Below are 18873 nucleotides of genomic sequence, written 5' to 3'. Positions count from 1 at the left end.
TTGTGAGATCAACCCTGAGTCAGGCTCTGCACTCAGCGTGGAGTTCGCTTAAGATCTTGGGATTCTCTCTCTGTTTCCTTCTGTTCTCCCCCCCCCCCGCCCCGCCCCTACTCAATGCTTTCTCACTCTCTTACCCTCTAAAATAAATAAATCTTAAAGAAAAAGTACCTCCCAAAACTATTTAAATTTGAGTTTTGGTAATACTGTTCTTAGCAAGCCAACTATGGTCAAGTGTTTATTATTTTTGCAGGAAAACTGGTTGAGCAGAGGAAGCATGGTGATGCAGCCACAGTCTTGGAACAGTACGCCCAGGTAACCTCATTTCTTTCCGTAAACCACTCAATCAACAAGCAAGGTCTACCTTGGTAGTACCTCACTAATCAGAAAATTAAAGGAACTCGGGCTAATTAGGAAATCCAGAAACAGTATTTGCTCTGCAGATCTTCCCTTTTGCTGACCTGACTTAGAAACCTAAATTTAATCCATCTCTCATTAGGTGTTTAAACAAGAAGTTCTCTAAGGTAGAATACTAAAGAACTCTGCTCTAATGGGCACTAGTGGTTTGCACTTGGTATAAAGTATTAAATAAATCAAGGGAGTTGTGCTTTTTTTTTTTTTTTTTTTTTTTTTTAAGATTTTATTTATTCATGAGAGACACAGAGAGAGAGAGGGGGAGAGAGGGGCAGAGACACAGGCAGAGGGAGAAGCAGGCTCCATGCAGGGAGCCTGATGCGGGACCCGATCCTGGGATGCCAGGATCACACCCCGGGACGAAGGCAGATGCTCAGCCGCTGAACCACCCAGGGATCCCCGGAGTTGTGCTTTTATGTTAACTTGCCAAGGACCATTCTAAAACAAAGGGATTGAACTTCAGATACTTTTTTGGATTTTACAACCATTCTCTCTGTTGGAAGTGTCTTATCTTAAGCAGTTTGATGGGTTCCAATTTTCTAGCAGATTATAAAGATGAGTGCCTATACCAGCTTTTGATAGAATTGTAGAATTTATTATGGAAATAATAAAACTGTGTGTTGACATGGGGTACCTAGATGACTCAGTTGGGCATCTGACTCTTAGTTTTGGCTCAGGTCATGATCTCAAGGTCCTGAAATTGAGCCCTACCTTGGGCTCTGTGCTCAGCAGGGAGTCCGCTTGAAATTCTCTCTCCCTCTACTCCTTCCCCATTCACTCTCCCTCTCTCTAAAATAAATAATTTTATTTTTTAAGATTGTATTTATTTATCCATGAGAGACAGAGAGGCAGGGACATTGGCAGAGGAAGAAGCACGCTCCTGGTGGGGAGCCTGATGTGAGACTCAATCCCAGGACCCCGGGATCATGCCCTGAGCTAAAGGCAGACGCTCAACCAATGAGCCACCCAGGTGCCCCTAAAATAAAATAATCTTAAAACAACAAGAACCAAAAACATGCACTGACTCTGGCCATTGACTAATAGGAAGTAGATCCACAGTTGACACCAGCGATTACTGCTTTCTAGAGTTTTGGACTTTGATGAGAGAGTGTTCGTTACAGTTGTTACTAGTAGGCACATTTGTGTAATATAATTGTGCTTTTAAAATACCTGAATGTCTTTCATGTAATAAGAGTGAGTGAAAAAAGGTCACTAAAATTTGATAGATCCTGGCAAAAAATTATATTGGGTGAATGAGCTCAAAACATCAATAAATAAGAAAGATATACATAAAACAAGGCAAGAGTAGAAATGTATACCACCTAAAATGGTTAATTAAATGAGTAAGATGCCACCATCTTTTCTTTCCTCTATAAATCAAGATTAATTCATATATGTGTGTGTGTGTGTGTATATATATATATATATATATATATATATTTAATTTATGTACTTAAAATTTGTATTTTTTAAAATATTTTATTTATTTATTCATGAGAGATAGAGGCAGAGACACAGGCAGAGGGAGAAGCAGGCTCCACGTGGGGAGCCTGATGTGGGACTCGATCCTGGGACTCCAAGACCATGCTCTGGGCCGAAGGCAGGAGCTAAACCACTGAGCCACCCAGGGATCCCAAAATTTGTATATTTTTGGGATGCCTGGGTGGCATCTGCCTTTGGCTCAGGGCGTGATCCTGGGATCCTGGGATCGAGTCCTGCATTGGGTTCCCCATAGGGAGCCTGTTTCTCCTTCTGCCTATGTCTCTACTTCTCTAAGTCTCTCATGAGTGAGTAAATAAAATCTTAAAAAAATAAAATAAAATAAAATTTGTATATTTTTAATTGGATATACTTTACATATAAAAAATTAATTTTAAATGAACAGTTGGATGAGTTTTGACAAAGGCTTATGGTCATGTAACACTACTACAACCATGATAATAGAACATTTGTAACACCCCAGAAAGTTCCCTGCTTCCCCTTTTGCAGTGAGTCTTCTTCCTCTACGCTCTCAGTTCTTACCAAAAAGATGTGCTTTTTGTCATTACAGTTTTGATTTTTCTAGAATTTTATATAAACGGAACCATCTGGTATGTGGTTTTTTAGTCTGGCTTCTTTCACTCACATAACGCTTTTGTTTTCTAACATTTCTTTTTGATTCTTTCTTCGAATTTTTGTCTTTCTGCTTACATTACCCATCTGTTCCTACATGTTGTCTGCTCTTCCCATTAGAGCCTTTAGCATGTTAATCATACCTCTTTTTTTCTTTTTCTAATTGAAATATAATTCACATACAGTGTCACATTAGTTTCAAGTATAATCAACTTAAAATCATTCCTGACTTCATGATTTCAATATCCCTGCCATAGGTAAGTCGTCGTCGTCGTCGTTGTTGTCTTCTTCTTCTTTTTCTTTTTTTTTGTAAGTCTTCTTCTGATGCTTCCTCTGGCTCTTCAAACGATTTTTGTCCTTTTAAACTTTTTGTTGGAAGCCTACCATGAGATACTGGGTAGAAGGAAATTTGATAAATAAGGCCTTTAGTGATGTGGTGATAAGGTGTGCAGAGAGGAGAAACATTCCACGGTCCTGTAATTATGTGTCAGTCTTTTAGTGAGCCTGTAGCCCTGGAGCTTGAACTTCACCAGTGCTTCTCATATTTTTCACTCCTTAGGTAGGACAGAAGGGCCAGGAGGAGCTGGAGTTGGGTATTTCTCTTCACTCATGTTAGTTAGGCCCAAGTCAAACCAGTTTTAGTTAGTTAGGCTCTGGCAAAATAGTTTCTCTTGAGAGCAGGCCTTGTTAAGAGCACTATGTTACTCTGGGCATAATCAAGATGACTTTTCCCTTCTTACCAGAAGCAGGAGATTTTCATCTGATACTCACTGTGAGAACTTCCTAGGGTTCACGGAGGTAAAAACTCAACAAAAGTGTAGGAGCCTCCCTAAGACCGGACATCCATAGAGTTTTCAACTCTAGCTTTATCTACAGTGATCCTTCAGCATTGGTCACTTTAGATTTTCCTACCCTAGTACTGGTTCTGGTGGAGAGTTCTATGTGTGAGTCCCTGCTTTCTTCTGGTAAGATGTAAATCTCTGCATCTGCCTGTCTCTCCACTTCTTAGGGCAGCAGTTTGCCCTATGACTTCAGTTCTCCAAATCGATCAAAGGAGAGTTGATTTTCAGTTTGCTCAGCTTTTTACTGATGGGAGGATGTCTTCCAAGTTCCTTGTGTGTTGGACTAGAGAGTGGAAGTCATATAATGCTTTTGAGATTCATCCATGTTATATTGTGTATCTGTGTATTGCTTTTGATTGTGCTCATTGGTCTTTTGTTGTTTGAATAGGTCATGATTTGTGGATTCATCAACGAGTCGATGTACATTTGGATTGTTTTCAGTTTAAGGTTAGAATAAAGTGGCTGTGAACAATCTGGTACAAGTCTTTGTGAGGACAGATGTTTGCATTTCATTTGGGTAAATAACCTGTGAGTGGGAATGGTAGTGACGTAAATGGGATCCGTAACTTTGTAAGGAGGTGCAGAGCTGCTCTGCAGTGGCTATATCATTTTGTGTTCCCATCAGTGATGTGTGAGTACCTCCTCTGTTGCTCCTGTACTCCCTACACTGGATGTATTACTTATTTATGGATATGTAACAAATCACCTTAGAACTTAGCTTCAAATGACAAACAAAATATTTGTTTCTCTGAATCAAGAATCTGGGCAGGGCTTAGTTTAAGGCCTGTGGCTCAGGGTTGTTCAAGGACTGCAGTTGAGCTGTTGGCCAGAGCTGGAGTTATAGGACTTGACTAGTATTTTTTTTTCCCACTTACCAGTTTTTTGTTGCTAGTAAATAGAAATATAGTTTTGTTTTGTCTTATTTTGATTTGTTTGTATGTTGACCTTATATCCTACAACCTTGCTGAATTTATTTATTATTTCTAGGACTGTTTGGAATAAATTCTCTAGGATTTTCTATATTAATGAGCATAGTTTCTGTGACTAGACAGTTTTATCTTTTTAATTCGTATGCCTTTATATTTTTTTCTAGCCTTACTGTATTAGCTAGGACTTCCAGTATAGTGTTGAATAGAAGTGGTAAGAGTGGATGGGCATGGCATTCTTGCCTTTTTCTTATAGTAGTCTTTACCAGTCTTTCACTGGTAAGTGTGAGGTTTGCTCTTGGTTTTCAATAGATGTAAGAACCTGGCAGGGCTATTGGAGTTGGCAAACTATATAGCCTATGGGCCAAATCTAGCTGGCCACCTGTTTCTATAAATAAAATTATATTGAAACATAGCCACACCTATTTGTTTATGTATTTTCTGTGACTGGTTTTGTGTGTGCAGCCACAGAGTTGAGGAGTTGCGACAGAGATGGTCTGGCCCACAAAGCCTAAAATATTTGCTTTCTGGCCTTTTACAGAAAATATTTGCCAATCCATGTCTTCTTGGCTTAAGGAAATTCCCTTCTGTTCTTGGTTCTAAGAGTTTTTATCATGAGTGGGTATTGAATTTTGTCAAATGCATTTCAACTAAGGTATTTTTGTTTTAGATCAGTGCTAGGGTGAGTTACATTGATTTTTGAATGTTAAAGAGTCTTGCATCCCTGGGTTAAACCTACCTTTGTCATAATGTATTATTCTTTGGTGAATTCAATTTGTTGAAATTTTCTTGAAGATTTTTATCCATAAGGGGTATTGGTTTATAGTTTTCTTGTTATGTCCTGAATATGTAAAGAAATTTTACAGCTTAAGAACAAAAAGACAACCCATTTTTAAAATGACCAAAAGATTTGAATAGATATTTCTTTAAAGAAAATATACAAATGGCCAACAAGTATGTGAGAAGTTGTTCAGTTTCATTGTTCATTAAGGAATGCAGATCAAAACCACAATACCTACTAGAATAGCTTTAATCAGAAAAATGAAAAATAAGTTGGCAAGGATGTAGAGAAACAGAAACCCTTGTATATTGCTGGTGGGAATGTAAAATGGTACAGCCTCTATGGGAAACAGTTTAATGGTTCCTTAAAAAGTTAAACATATAACCCAACAGTTTCACTCCTGTAAATATATACTTAGGAGAAATGCAAAAATATGTCTACAAAGAAACTTGTGTGCAAATGTTTATAACAGCGTTATTTATGATAACCAAAAGGAAGAAATAGCCCAGATGTCCATCATGACAGATGAATGGATAAATCATGAGATACACACGTTTATTTGTATGCACACAGAAGAATATTATTCAGTTGTAAAAAAGAATGAAAAACTGATGGATGCCTCAATTTGGATAAACCTTGAAAACATTATGCTAAGTGAGGTATCCAAAAGGACTAGTAAGGTAGGATTCTACTTACAATGAGGTACTTAGACTGGTAAAAGGAGAATGGTGTTTGCCAGAGGCAGGGGTAGAGAAGCATGGGAAGTTATTGTTTCACGGGTATAAGGTTTCAGTTTTGCAAGATGAAAAACATTCTGGAGATGGATGATGGTGATTGTTTCACAACAATGTGAATTTACTTAATGCCACTGGGCTATCTGGTAAAAACTGATTAAAATGGTAAACTTATGTGCATTTTATTATAATCCAAAAAATTAATTAAAAAAAAAAAGGAACGGGCATCTGGGTAGCTCAGTTGGTTAAGTGTCTCCTTTTGGCTCGGGTCATGATCCCAGGGTCCTGGGATCCCTTCTCAGTGGAGAATCTACTTCTCCCTCTTCCCCTGCTCATTCTCTCTCTCTCTCTCTCTCTCATTCTCTCACAGACAAATAAATCTTTAAAAAAAATACAAAAAATTTAAATCTTAAAAAAGGAACAAAGACCTGATACATGCTACAACTTGGCTAAATCTTGAAAGCATTATGCTAAGTGAAAGAAGCCAGACACAAAAGGTCACCTATTGTATGGTTTCTGTGGTATGATAGAACCCAAGGAGGCAAACCCAGGAAAAAGGCACATCAGAGGTCACCAGGGAGGAAGGGAGTTGGAAGTGGGAGTGTTTTTTTCGGGTGATTTAAAAAGCTTTGGTGGTTATACAACACTGAATATAGTAAATGCCATCAAGTTGTACTTTATTTATTTAGGTGCAAAGTGGTGGTTTTATTTAAAGTACAGGGACAGGATCTGTTGGCAGAAACAAATTGTACACTTTACTGTGCTTGTATGTCATGTGATTGCCACCTCAGTAAAACCCTCTCCCTCTCTCTCACTCTTTCTCTGCGAGTCAAACAGCACATACCCTGCTATGTCCGTTTGTGGACCTGTGGTCTAGGCCCGTTAGTGTGGTATATGCATTGGGGTCTGGGAAGAAAATTTATTTTATTTTATTTTATTTTATTTTATTTTATTTTATTTTATTTTATTTTATTTTATTTTATTTATTTTTTATTATTTATTTATTTGTCTATCTATTTATTTATTTATTTAATTTATAGAGAGCGAGAGAGAGGCAGAGACACAGGCAGAGGGAGAAGCAGGCTCCACGCAGGAAGCCCAACGTGGGACTCGATCCCGGGTCTCCAGGATCACACCCTGGGCTGCAGGCGGCGCTAAACCGCTGCGCCACCGGAGCTGCCCGAAAATACTTATTTTATTTAATATTTTTAATTAAAAATAACTTAAAGTAGTATGTATGTATTGTAGATTGTTTAAAATGCTGAAAGTTGGGCAGCCCCGGTGGCCCAGAAGTTTAGCGCTATCTTCAGCCCAGGGCATGATCCTGAAGACTCAGGATCGAGTCAGGCTCCCTGCATGGAGCCTGCTTCTCCCTCTGCCTGTGCCTGTGCCTCTCTCTCTCTCTGTGTTTCTCATGAATAAATAAAGTCTTTAAAAATAAATAAAATGCTGAAAGTAAATAACAAAACACATCATTCCTATCACTCAAGAGATTGTTGCTATTCCTTCCAATTTCTAAATCTTCCTAGAATGCTCTCTCTGTGCACACACATAGGTACATACATGTACATTTTTAAAGAAAAGGAGATTATACTGTGCTGTTCTTAAATTTGCTTAGTTTATGTGGTTTTCATCTTTCTCTGTTAACACATTTTAATTTATCTAATAACTAAAATTCAAGTCCCCTTAATGGTTCCAAAATTTTTCCAGTAGATTGATCCAAAATAGGTTCCTATCTAGGGTCATGTATTACATTTTGTATCTTAGGTCTCTTAAGTCTCTTTTAACCTAATGCATACTCATCTTCCCTCTTTTTATGACAGTGATTACTAGAAGAAACCCAACCATTTGTCTTAAGTATTTCACTTTAAAAAAAAATAAAGATTTTATTTATTTGAGAGGGAGAGAGAGAACACTCATGTGGTGGGGAGGTACAGAGGGAGAAGTAAAGAGAATCCCAAGCTGACTCCATGTTGAGTGCAGAGCCCAGTGAGGGGGTTGATGTCACAACTCTGAGATCCTGACTTGAGCTGAAATCCAAGAGTCAGATGCTTAACTTGACTGAGCCACCCAAGCGCCCCAAAGAACAGATTTTAAACTTTTTACCCTTTAAAAAGGTAAAATACAACACCTGGATACTGAGCATGGAGCCAGCTTGAGATTTTTCTCCCTCTCCCTCTGGGCCTCACCACCACCCACTTAAAAAAGATAATTTAAAAAAAATATGTTTTGCTTTGTTTACTTCCAGTTTCACAAACTTCTAGTTATAAAATAAATCACAGAAATGAAAAGTACAGCTTGGAGGGTATAGTCAATAATATTCTAATAAGGTTGTGTGTTGACAGATGTGACTATACTTACTGTGGTGAGCGTTGAGTAATGTACACAATGGTCAAATCACTATATTGTACACTTGAAACTGATAATAACATTGTATGCCAACTATACTTTAATAGTATAAAGATAAATAAGCATGAAATGTACATATAAAAATGTTTTGTTTTATATGCTTTACAAATACAATAATTATATATTGTGGCACATGCTCAAACATTTTTACTAGTAAAGCTACAAGCATCAAAAATTTTTGAAGACTTAGGATATGCACGTGTGTGCTACACTCATGTTTATTACACTCATTTTTCAGTTCAGTTTGAAGTTTTTCAATATAAAAGTTGGAGAAAAAATAAACATTGAAGAGCAAACAGACGAGTATAGAAGCCCCTAAATCTGCCGAATCAAACTGAGTGGTGTAGCCAAGACATGGGATTTCTGTACCTCTGTAGTGGTGTTGATGCTCAAGGATGAGAGGAGATGAGGCTGTGTTTTTTATAGTTATTTTCAGAATCTGCACCACCTGCCCCTTGGACTCTAGGCCAGACATGATACTAGAAACTGGGACTACAAGGGACAGGCTGGAAGGCAGAGAGCCCGCTCTGTAGGCAGCTCTGCACTTTGTCGTGGTGGCATCTGACACGCTTGCTCCATTCACCTGTTCTCTCCCTTGATGTTTCCTTGTCAGGATTATGAAGAAGCTGTGCTCTTATTATTGGAAGGAGCTGCCTGGGAAGAAGCTCTGAGACTGGTAGGAAAATTTTTAAAGTCCTCCCTGTGTTGGGTGCTTAGCAGAGCGAGAGCGCAGTGGAGACGGGGTCAGCTGGAATCCCTTGTCCTCTGAGGCTAATGAAATTAAGTCGTAAGAGTATAGGTTCCTGGTCTAAGGATTTTTAAAACCATTTAAAACCTTTATTCTTGATGTTTGGAATTAGTTTTTTAAATGTGAAATATTACTGATTTTTACTGAAATTACTTGGATGTTTGTTAGCTACCTTGTAGAGGCCTGCTTCTCTTGAAAATACCTCGTAACCTCTGAAAGTGATCCATTTCCTTCCTAGTGTCTTAATTCTATAGTGACTTACAGTTTTCTTGCCTAAAATTACTGTATTTTTCTTTTTAGGTATATAAATATAACAGACCAGATATAATAGAAACCAATGTAAAACCTTCCATCTTAGAAGGTAAGGGTTACATCTCAGAATCCTACATTTGGAAGTGTAGACGTGGGGAACAACGAATACTCACTCTGTTATTACACTTTAATAATGTTTTACAGAGAGTTGATCAGAATTCTCCACTGGGTGTGACACTTAACTCTGACCAGGATTTTTAAATAAGCTAAACAGTTAAATGGGTAATATACAATATATTTGAGTGTTAAAAACACATCATATGATATGGTTAAGAATTTTTATATTTGAGAATAGTTGGTAAACTTGAATATGAACTAGATATTAGATAATGGAGTTGTCAGTGGCCAATTTCTTGCATTTAATCGTTGTATTGTGCTTATATTAGATAATGTCCTTTTTTTTAAAGATTTATTTATTTATTAGTGGGGGAAGGGGCCGAGAGTGAGACTCTCAAGCAGACTCCCCTTTGAGTGTGGATCCTAAGAGCTTAATCCCACAACCCGTGAGATCATAATAATATCCTTATTCTTGAGAGATGTTCTGAAGTATTTAAGAGGGAAGGATCATATCTGCAACCTACTCTCAAAAGGCTCCACAAAAAAATAATAGTTCTCTTGTGTGTATGGAGAAAAACAGGAAGCCAAAAATACGGCAAAATGTAAATAATTAGTAAATCTAGGTGGAGGGTATATTTGTACATTGAGTTTTACCAGTTCTGGAATGCTCGGGTGATCACTATGACTCCCTTAAAAGTAGAGTGGGAAAGCAGGACATCAGTTTGGCTTACAGAAATTTCCAGGGATGAGGGTTGGTTGTAAGCTCTGCCTTTTTAAGCACAGTTCACTCTGAGATCTGACTTTTGGGCCATGTACAGATACTCACATACTTACCCTGCCTGCATCCCCCTCTCCCATCTTCATTAGCACCATGGGAGGATTCTTTCTGTATCATTCACCTAGGTACCCCTACCTGGTTACTGAAGGCTTCAGTCCTGACCCTGCAACTGTCCATCGAACCAGCTCTTGCTTAGATTTTTTTTTCCCCTAATGAGCATGTAGAAAAATGCTCACTATTTGTCTGCATAGGCCTAATACCCATGTTTAGGAAGCATCTCAGTGACTGTCCTTTGTTTTTGTTAACAGCTTACTTGTACATTCCTTTTCTTTGCTAGTCCACTCCTAAGTTAGATACCTAGTCTTTGTTCTGGTGATTTTATCAATTTAAAGGCAGAAAGTATTCCAGGATGATGTTGATGAACTCTGAGATTGGAAATCTCAATGTACATGTAGTTCATTCTCCTAAAACGTTGTAGGTTAATTCTCAATAAGAAAAAAATCTTATTTGGAAAACCTAAGTAACCTGTTTCATTTTGTTAAATTCTTACTCCCTCACTGCCCTCCTAGTTTTTTTCTCTTAAACATCTTGCCCAAATTATTTTCTATCTGCACCCCCAGCCCAGAAGAATTATATGGCACTTCTGGACTCTCAGACAGCCACATTCAGTCGCCATAAAAAACGTTTATTGGTGGTTCGAGAGCTCAAGGAGCAAGCACAGCAGGTGAATCTGGGTGAGTGTCTGCGTGAAGATACTGATGCTCTGGCCCGGTGGGGACACATCATACTTTGTCTTAGTGGCTTATTGTGCTTCCTGACATGTGATTACCATGCCAGGGGACATCTGTGCCCTCTGAAACCCCTTAAGGGCCGTGTATGTCTGTGTTTTGTGTGTTGGGGGGGGTGCTGGAGGCAGGACTAAGCAATCATAAATGGGAAGAGCTCTACCACACATTCCCTCCATCCCCACCAAGCAGAGCAGCTGACGTACATTTTACAAAATGAACCTCCTTGCCCTTGTCCCTTTGCTTTAAAAGAAAGAAAAGAAAAAATGAGTTGGTATTGGTGTGCTGGTGTATGGTAGTAATAACTTTATTTAGTATTCTCTCATTTCACTTTGCGATCTACTTTGTAAGAATTTTCATCCATCCTCAGCTATGTCCCGGTTAACTATACTCCACTTGCCCCACTGAAGGTAAACCTACATTAGCAGGGAGTTTTCATTCTGTTTCTGATTGTTCTTTTCTAGATGATGAGGTGCCCCAGGGTCAAGAGTCAGACCTCTTCTCTGAAACTAGCAGTGTCTTGAGTGGCAGTGACATGAGTGGCAAATACTCCCATAGCAACTCCAGGATATCAGCGTATGTATCATGTTTATTCAGCACATTGACCATGCCCTGGGTGTATGGAGAAACTGCAAGTAAGTAGGTTCTTTTTCAATAGGACAGTGCAGGGGAGAGAGAGGACAGTTCTCAAGACCAGGATGTAGTTTTGTGCAAGGACTTTCCCCACATATCTAAGAAATTAGGAAATGTTTTCTGCTTAGCTTTGTGGATTGTGTGTTTACCCATGCGCATGAGGCCCTTACACTGGTACTCAATTGTTATGACATCTGATTATGTATTCATTTAACAAATAGTAGGTGACTGGACTGTGTAGGCACTGAAAACATTAAAAGATTATAAAGAGGGGCACCTGGGTGGCTCATCCAGTTAAGTGTCTGCCTTTGGCTCAGGTCATGATCTCAGGTTCCTGGGGTCGAGTCTTGCATCAGGCTCCCTGCTTAGCGGGGAGTCTGCTTCTCCTCCATCTGCCCCTTCCCCCTGGATGTGCTATCTCTTTCTCAAATAAATAAAAATCTTTAAAAAAAAAAAAAAAAAAGATAAAGATTGTAGGCATCCTCAGTTCAAAGTCAGGATTAGAAGAGGTCATCATGCTTATGCAGAACACCCATATGCTAGTTGTAGTGGATATTACCAGAAACTTTTAAGGAGGTAAGAACTTATAGTCATCCTTGGGGAACATAAAACAATGCAAGATTGTGTATTTAAACTGAATATTGCTTTAGGAATTCAGAATAGAGATTTCTGAGGTTATGTAGGGTGATCAGAAACAAGAAGAGAGGCAGCTAGAAACTGGGCTTTTCAGAGTCAGGACAACAGAGTCCCAGACAAGACAAGTGGCATAATTAAAGGCCTCTGAGCAGGAAAGACACAGGATTTGTGTGTGTGTGTGTGTGTGTGTGTGTGTGTGTGTGTGTGTTTTAATTTGACTATTTAAAATTTAAATTTAATTAACATATATTATTGGTTTCAGAGGTAGAAGTCAGTGATCCATCAGTTTTTATAACACCCAGTGCTCATTACATCACCAAGTTATCCCATCGCCCATCCCTCTCCCCTCCAACGACCCTCAGTTTGTTTCCTATGATTAAGAGTCTCTTATGGTTTGTCTCCCTCTCTGATTTTGTCTTGTTGTTTTTTCCTCCCTTCTCCTGTGATCCTCTCTTTTTCTTAAATTGCACATATGAGTTAGATCATATAATAATTGTCTTTCTCTGATTTAGTTATTTCCCTTAGCATAATATCCTCTAGTTCCATCCATGTCATTTCAAATGGCAAGATTTCTTTCTCTTTTTTTTAATGGCTAACGTAGTATTTCATTATATATATTCACCACATCTTTATCCATTCATCTGTTGATGGACATCTGGACTCTTTCCATAGTTTGGCTTTTGTGAGCATTGCTGCTATGAACATTGGGGTTCAGGTGCCCCTTCGGATCACTCCATTTGTATCTTTGGGGTAAATACCTAGTAGTGCAATCGCTGGGTCATAGGGTAGCTCTGTTTTCAACTTTTTGAGGAGAGCCTCCACACTGTTTTCCAGAGTGGCTGCACCAGCTTGCATTCCCACCAACAGTGTAGGTGGGTTCCCCTTTCTCCACATCCTTGCCAACATCTGTTGTTTCCTGACTTGTTGATTTTAGCCATTTTGACTGGTTCAGTGTGATGATATCTCATTCTGGTTTTGATTTGTATTTCCCTGATGATGAGTGATGTTGAGCATTTCTTCATGTGTCTGTTGGCCATGTGTATGTCTTCTTTGGAGAAATGTCTGTTCATGTCTTCTGCCTGTTTCTTGACTAGATAGATTATTCTTTGGGTGTTGAGTTTGATAAATTCTTTTTTTAAAATTTTTTATTTATTTTAATTTTTTTATTTACTCATGAGAGACACAGAGCGCGAGAGAGAGGCAGAGACACAGGCAGAGGGAGAAACAGGCTCCATGTAGGGAGCCCAACATGGGACTCGATTCCGGGTCTCCAGGATCACGCCGTGGGCTGCAGCCGGCACTAAACTGCTGCGCCACCGGGGCTACCCTGATAAGTTCTTTGTTTTTTTTGTTTTTTTTTTTTAAAGATTTTATTTATTTATTCATGAGAGACACAGAGAGAGAATGAGAGGCTGAGACACAGGCAGAGCGAGAAGCAGGCTCCATGCAAGGAGCCTGATGTGGGACTTGATCCCGGGTCCCCAGGATCACACCCTGGGCTGCAGGCGGCGCTAAACCGCTTCACCACCCGGGCTGCCCCCCCTGATAAGTTCTTTATAGAATTTGGATATTAACCCTTTATCTGATAAGACATTTGCAAATATCTTTTCCCATTCTGTTGCTTGTCTTTTGGTTTTGTCGACTGTTTCCTTTGCTATGCAAAAGTTTTTATCTTGACAAAGTCCCAATAGTTCATTTTTACCTTTGTTTCCCCTTGCCTTTAGAGACATGTCTAATAAAAGTTGCTGTGGCCAAGGTCAAAGAGGTTGCTGTCTGTGTTTTCCTCTAGGATTTTGATGGATTCCTATCTCACATTTAGGTCTTTTATCCATTTTGAGTCTTATTTTTGCGTATGGTGTAAATAAATGGTTAATTTCATTCTTCTGCATGTAGCTATCCAAATTTCCCAACACCATTTGTCGAAGAGACTGTCTTTTTCCATTTGGATATTCATTCCTGCCATGTCAAAGATTAGTTGACCATAGAGTTGAGGGTGCATTTCTGGGTTCTTTATTCTGTTCCATTTATCTATGTGTCTGTTTTTGTGCCAGTACCACACTGTCTTGATGATTACAACTTCATAATGGAGCTTGAAGTCTGGAATTGTGATGCCAATAGTTCTGGTTTTATTTTTCAACCTTCCTTTGGCTATCCAGGGTCTTTTCTGGTTCTATACAAATTTTAGGATGATTGTTCCAACTCTGTGAAATAAGGTGATGGTATTTTGATAGCGATTGCTTTGAATATATAGATTGCTCCAGGTAGCAGAGACATTTTAACAATATTTTTCTTCTAATCCATGAGCATGGAAATTTTTCCATTTCTTTGTGTCCTCAGTTTCTTTCATGAGTGTTCTCTAGTTTCTGAGTACAGATCATTTGCCTGGTTGGTTAGGTTTATTCCTAGCAATCTTATAGTTTTGAGTGTAACTGTAATTGTTCATATATACTTTATTATATTCAAATTTTACTATGCTAATTTAAATTTTACTTTATTGCCTTTAAGTTTGTTTTTTATTCTAAAATTTAAGTTGGTTCTTCTGTTTTTCTTCCAGCTCTCATTATCAGATATAACCTCATTTTACTCCGTATTTTATTTTTATTTACTTATTTAGTTTTAAAGATTTTATTTATTCATGAGAGACAGACAGAGAGAGAGAGAGAGAGAGAGAGAGAGAGGCAGAGACACAGGCAGGGGGAGAATCAGGCTCCACTCAGGGAGCCCAACGTGGGACTTGGTCCTGGGTCTCCAGGATCACGCCCTGTGCTGAAGGCGTCACTAAACCTCTGAGCCACCTGAGCTGCCCTACTCTGTATTTTAATCAGAATTTCAAGACCAGATACTACTTTTTAGGGTTTTCTTTATTACTTCCTGCCTTGAAGACTTGCCTCTCCCAAATTTATTTTAGCTGTTACTCCTAACACCTCATCACCATTTTTCCCCAATATACATACCATCTATAGACTCTCTGGGTTCTCAGAAAGTTTTGATGGCAAACAGGTACATTTATTTTAATCTATTCAGTGCAAAAAGAGCCCCTTCTATAACGTCTTTCTAACGTCTTCTAATAGGCGATCATCTAAGAACCGCCGCAAAGCAGAGCGGAAGAAGCATAGCCTGAAAGAAGGGAGTCCACTGGAGGATCTGGCCCTTTTGGAGGCACTGAATGAAATTGTACAGAGCACTGAAAAACTGAAAGGTATATTCTCAATACTGGTGACTCTTGCTCCAAAAAAAGTGAATGGATAGCACAGAGTTCAGTGGTAATTAAAGTAGTTTTCCCAACTTGAGGAAAGACAGAAACTTTCGGCAGGAAACATCCTTTCAGGGCACATTCCTGAACCACTCTTAGCTGGTAACCTAGAAGCCTTCCTTCACTGGCCCCCCGCCCAGGCACTGTGGGAGACATCAGTGCCAAAGCCAAAGTATAGGTAATGGATTATGAAGACATTGCTTCCTGCTTGGGCCCCAGTATGTTCCTTTTTCTTTTTGAAGTAGAAATGTTGAATTATTCCAGCATTTGGGAAGAAAAATGTGGGAGATAGCAACTATAGTGTGATATTAAATATTTTTTTGCTTGGGAAAGAAACCATGATATGATCCAGCAATGGAGCTGGGGACCCAAGTAACCACTTTTTCAAATTTCTTCTCTCTAGATGAAGTACACAATATTTTAAAGATGCTCTTTCTCTTTGAGTTTGATGAGCAAGGAAGGGAATTACAGAAGGCCTTTGAAGATACCCTCCAGCTGATGGAAAGGTCACTTCCAGAAATTTGGACTCTTACCCACCAGCAGAATTCAGCTACACCTGTAAGTTTTCCTCAGAGACAGAATGTGCATTTTTAAAAAATCATTTCGCAGGTTCTTATGTTCACACAATCTCTTAAAAGTCAAAGCAAAAGATTTTCTTATTCTTAAAAACATAGTATGCTGTAGTTGCATTACCTTAGGCTTATGTTTAACCTGTTGGTAAGAAGATTTCCTATTTGAGTACACCTTGGCCTAGGTTAAGTTTGCTTTTATTTCTCCTATCCATGTGAAACAGCTGTCATGGAAATGACAGGCAAGTCAGACAGTTGCCCCCGCCTTCAGTGAAATCGGAGTGGAGAAGGGGGATGCTGGGGCCACAGGTGGCCTCTTACTTCCCTGTTCAGACTTTGGAGGGGATCAGAGTTCTTTAAAGTAACCCAGACAGGGGCACCTGGTTGGCTCAGTCGGTTAAACATTTGACTCTTTTTTTTTTTTTTACATTTGACTCTTGATTTCAGCTCAGGTCACGATTTCAGGGTTGTGGGATGGAGCCCCACATTGGGCTCCATACTCAGCACAGAGTCTGCTTGAGATTCTTTCTCCCTCTACTTCTCCCATCTGCCCCTATCCCCATTCTCACACACACTCTCTGTGAAAATCTTCAACAACAACAAAAGTAACTCAGACAATTGCTTTCCCTTTTGTTTTATGGAAAATTTGACTTAACACTTCTATCTACCGTTATGAGGATCTTTGCTACTTATGTTTAAGGCAGTTGTGTCCTATCAGGAATGCTGAAGTGTTACCATCTCTTTATTGTGTATACCTTTGCTCAGTCTCTCACACCTGAGGCCTATTGTTAAGAGTTTCTGAGTTTCTGTTTTGATTTAGAAAGGCTGGTGTGTCGGGCTTGGTCCATTAAGGAAAACAAGCACAGCTATTATTTTAGCAGAGAGAATTTAATATATGGAACTAATTGAACAAGTATTAGAGAACTGAAAAGGCAAAAGGGCGCACAGAGAAGGAACACCAAAATAGTAACTATGAGAGAACAAAGGAAGAATTTAGGATTATTACAGTTTAAAAGCTTGGGTGTGGGGCCTTGCTGAGCTGGTTCTTAACCCTCTAAGGAGGGGTGCCAGCCAACTGGTGCTGATATTGCTGAGGGGGCACGATGGCTCTAAGTCTATAGAAATAAGCAAACTGGAATAAACAGCCTCTACCAGGGTAAAGAGGTGTTGCGTGAAAACAAGGAGCGCACCCCTCTTTTTCCAGCCCTGCCCTCTGTCGGGTGTCTGCTGTGGGTGGAGCATAGTGAGCCAGGTGGCAAAGGTGGGATGGTTTCTCAGGCTCCCAGTCCCAGCGTCATAAGCACTGTAGAGAAGGGAGGATTTGGAGCCTGGGGAGAAACTGGTATTGAGCTCACTGATTAGAAACACTTGAGCTTTACTGGGGCCTCAGTTTCCTCAGTTATAAATGGGGATAGACCGCCGTATACACTTCACTAGACTGCTCTGAAGGTTAGATGAAAGGGTAGATGGAAGCACATATAGCATACCATAAAAATAAAGTTGAGAATCAGCACCCCATAAGTATTTGAATTTACTAAAATAGCTATTTCCTAGAAGAAATGTGATCATCCTCAAAACTATACTGGTTTTTTGAAGCTTTAACACTTTATTGTACCTCCCTATGCTCTTCCCTGCTCTCTTCCCTACTCGTTTCTATTCAGATCGTATTTTAATTTTTTAAAATTTAAATCTTACTCTACAGTACAGTACTGGTTTCTGAGTAGAATTCAGTGATTCATCTTACATATAATAGCCAGTGCTCATCACAAGTGGCCCTATCACCCGTCTAGCCCATTCCCCACCGTGTCCCTCCGTCAGCCTTCTGTTCTCTATCAGAAGAGTCTCATGGCTTGTTTCCTTCTCTCCTTTTCTTCTTTTCCCCCTTCCCATATGTTCATCTGTTTTCCTAAATCCTATATATGAGTGAGGTCATACGGTATGTGTCTCTCTCTGACTGACTTCATTTAGCGTAATACGTTTTAGCTCCATCCATGTTATTGCAAATGGCAAGATTTCAATCCTTTTGATAGCTGAAGATCATATTAATTTCTGAGACACCAACTTTAAGAGTCTTCTGGGGAAATAAAACTAGAATTCTGTGTTTGCTCTGGTTGGTAAATTGTGGTAATGGCCTTGTACAGGATCCCGTGAGTCCTGGGGAAGTGCTTTGAGCAAGACATTGCTGCTGAGAAGGTGCCCCCAAGGATATGCATGCTGAGCCAAGTGAAGACAAAACAGAGGGATGGCCAGTGCCCCCTGAGGCTTATATAGACACAGAATTCCTATGAAGTGTCTTGTTTTACCTTGAACACGTGTGCACAGTTTCCTTTCTACTCCATGATATGCAAGTATTTGTTTTAATATCAAATTCCCACAAATCTTTGAGTGCAGTTTGATACTCTGTATTCTATAGCATCTTGTACTTCTCCCCTCAGGGTATGACTTGCTTATTTGGAAAAGACAGTTACCTTCTTATCATTACCTTCTCTTCTGGAAGAAAGGAGATTGGGACATCTGAATTGAGACTGGGAAAACTGGCAAAGTAAAATCATGAAGGAAAAGAGAATAACTATGCTTGATACCATGAAAATGACGTATTTACTGCTGGTGAAAGTTTGGCTTTTGGTATCTGTAGTCATTAGAAATATAAAATAATCTTTCCTGATTACTTTCTGCTTAGGTTCTAGGTCCCAATTCTACTGCAAATAGTATCATGGCCTCCTATCAACAACAGAAGACTTCAGTACCAGTTCATGGTTAGTATTTTTTCCTTTTCATGATCACAGTTCTCAGCAGAAGGAGTATCTTTGTATAAGTGTTGAGAAGGTCAACAGTATGAGGAGAGATCAGGTATTGACTACAATTTTCCCTCAATTTTATGACTTTT

General features: G+C 39.2%; 1 protein-coding gene across 3 annotated transcripts in view; it reads left to right on the top strand.

Annotated features, from left to right (window-relative positions):
- The window catches only part of ELP1 (elongator acetyltransferase complex subunit 1), a 58628-nt gene that overhangs the window by 34102 nt on the left and 5653 nt on the right, over positions 1 to 18873 (top strand). For 2 of the 3 annotated variants that reach the window (XM_077912824.1, XM_077912823.1), the window contains exons 29-36: positions 251 to 312; positions 8829 to 8891; positions 9264 to 9324; positions 10731 to 10844; positions 11360 to 11471; positions 15236 to 15363; positions 15821 to 15975; positions 18667 to 18742. In XM_077912824.1, coding sequence (XP_077768950.1) covers positions 251 to 312; positions 8829 to 8891; positions 9264 to 9324; positions 10731 to 10844; positions 11360 to 11471; positions 15236 to 15363; positions 15821 to 15975; positions 18667 to 18742 — 771 coding nt within the window. Of the gene's footprint in view, positions 1 to 250; positions 313 to 8828; positions 8892 to 9263; positions 9325 to 10730; positions 10845 to 11359; positions 11472 to 15235; positions 15364 to 15820; positions 15976 to 18127; positions 18331 to 18421; positions 18529 to 18666; positions 18743 to 18873 lie in introns of all 3 variants that reach the window. The other variant, XR_013388280.1, reaches the window with a different exon arrangement.

This window comes from Canis aureus, chromosome 10 (assembly GCF_053574225.1).
Source record: "Canis aureus isolate CA01 chromosome 10, VMU_Caureus_v.1.0, whole genome shotgun sequence".
Classification (NCBI taxonomy): Eukaryota; Metazoa; Chordata; class Mammalia; order Carnivora; family Canidae; genus Canis; species Canis aureus.
This window is presented reverse-complemented; position numbering and strand designations above follow the sequence as displayed.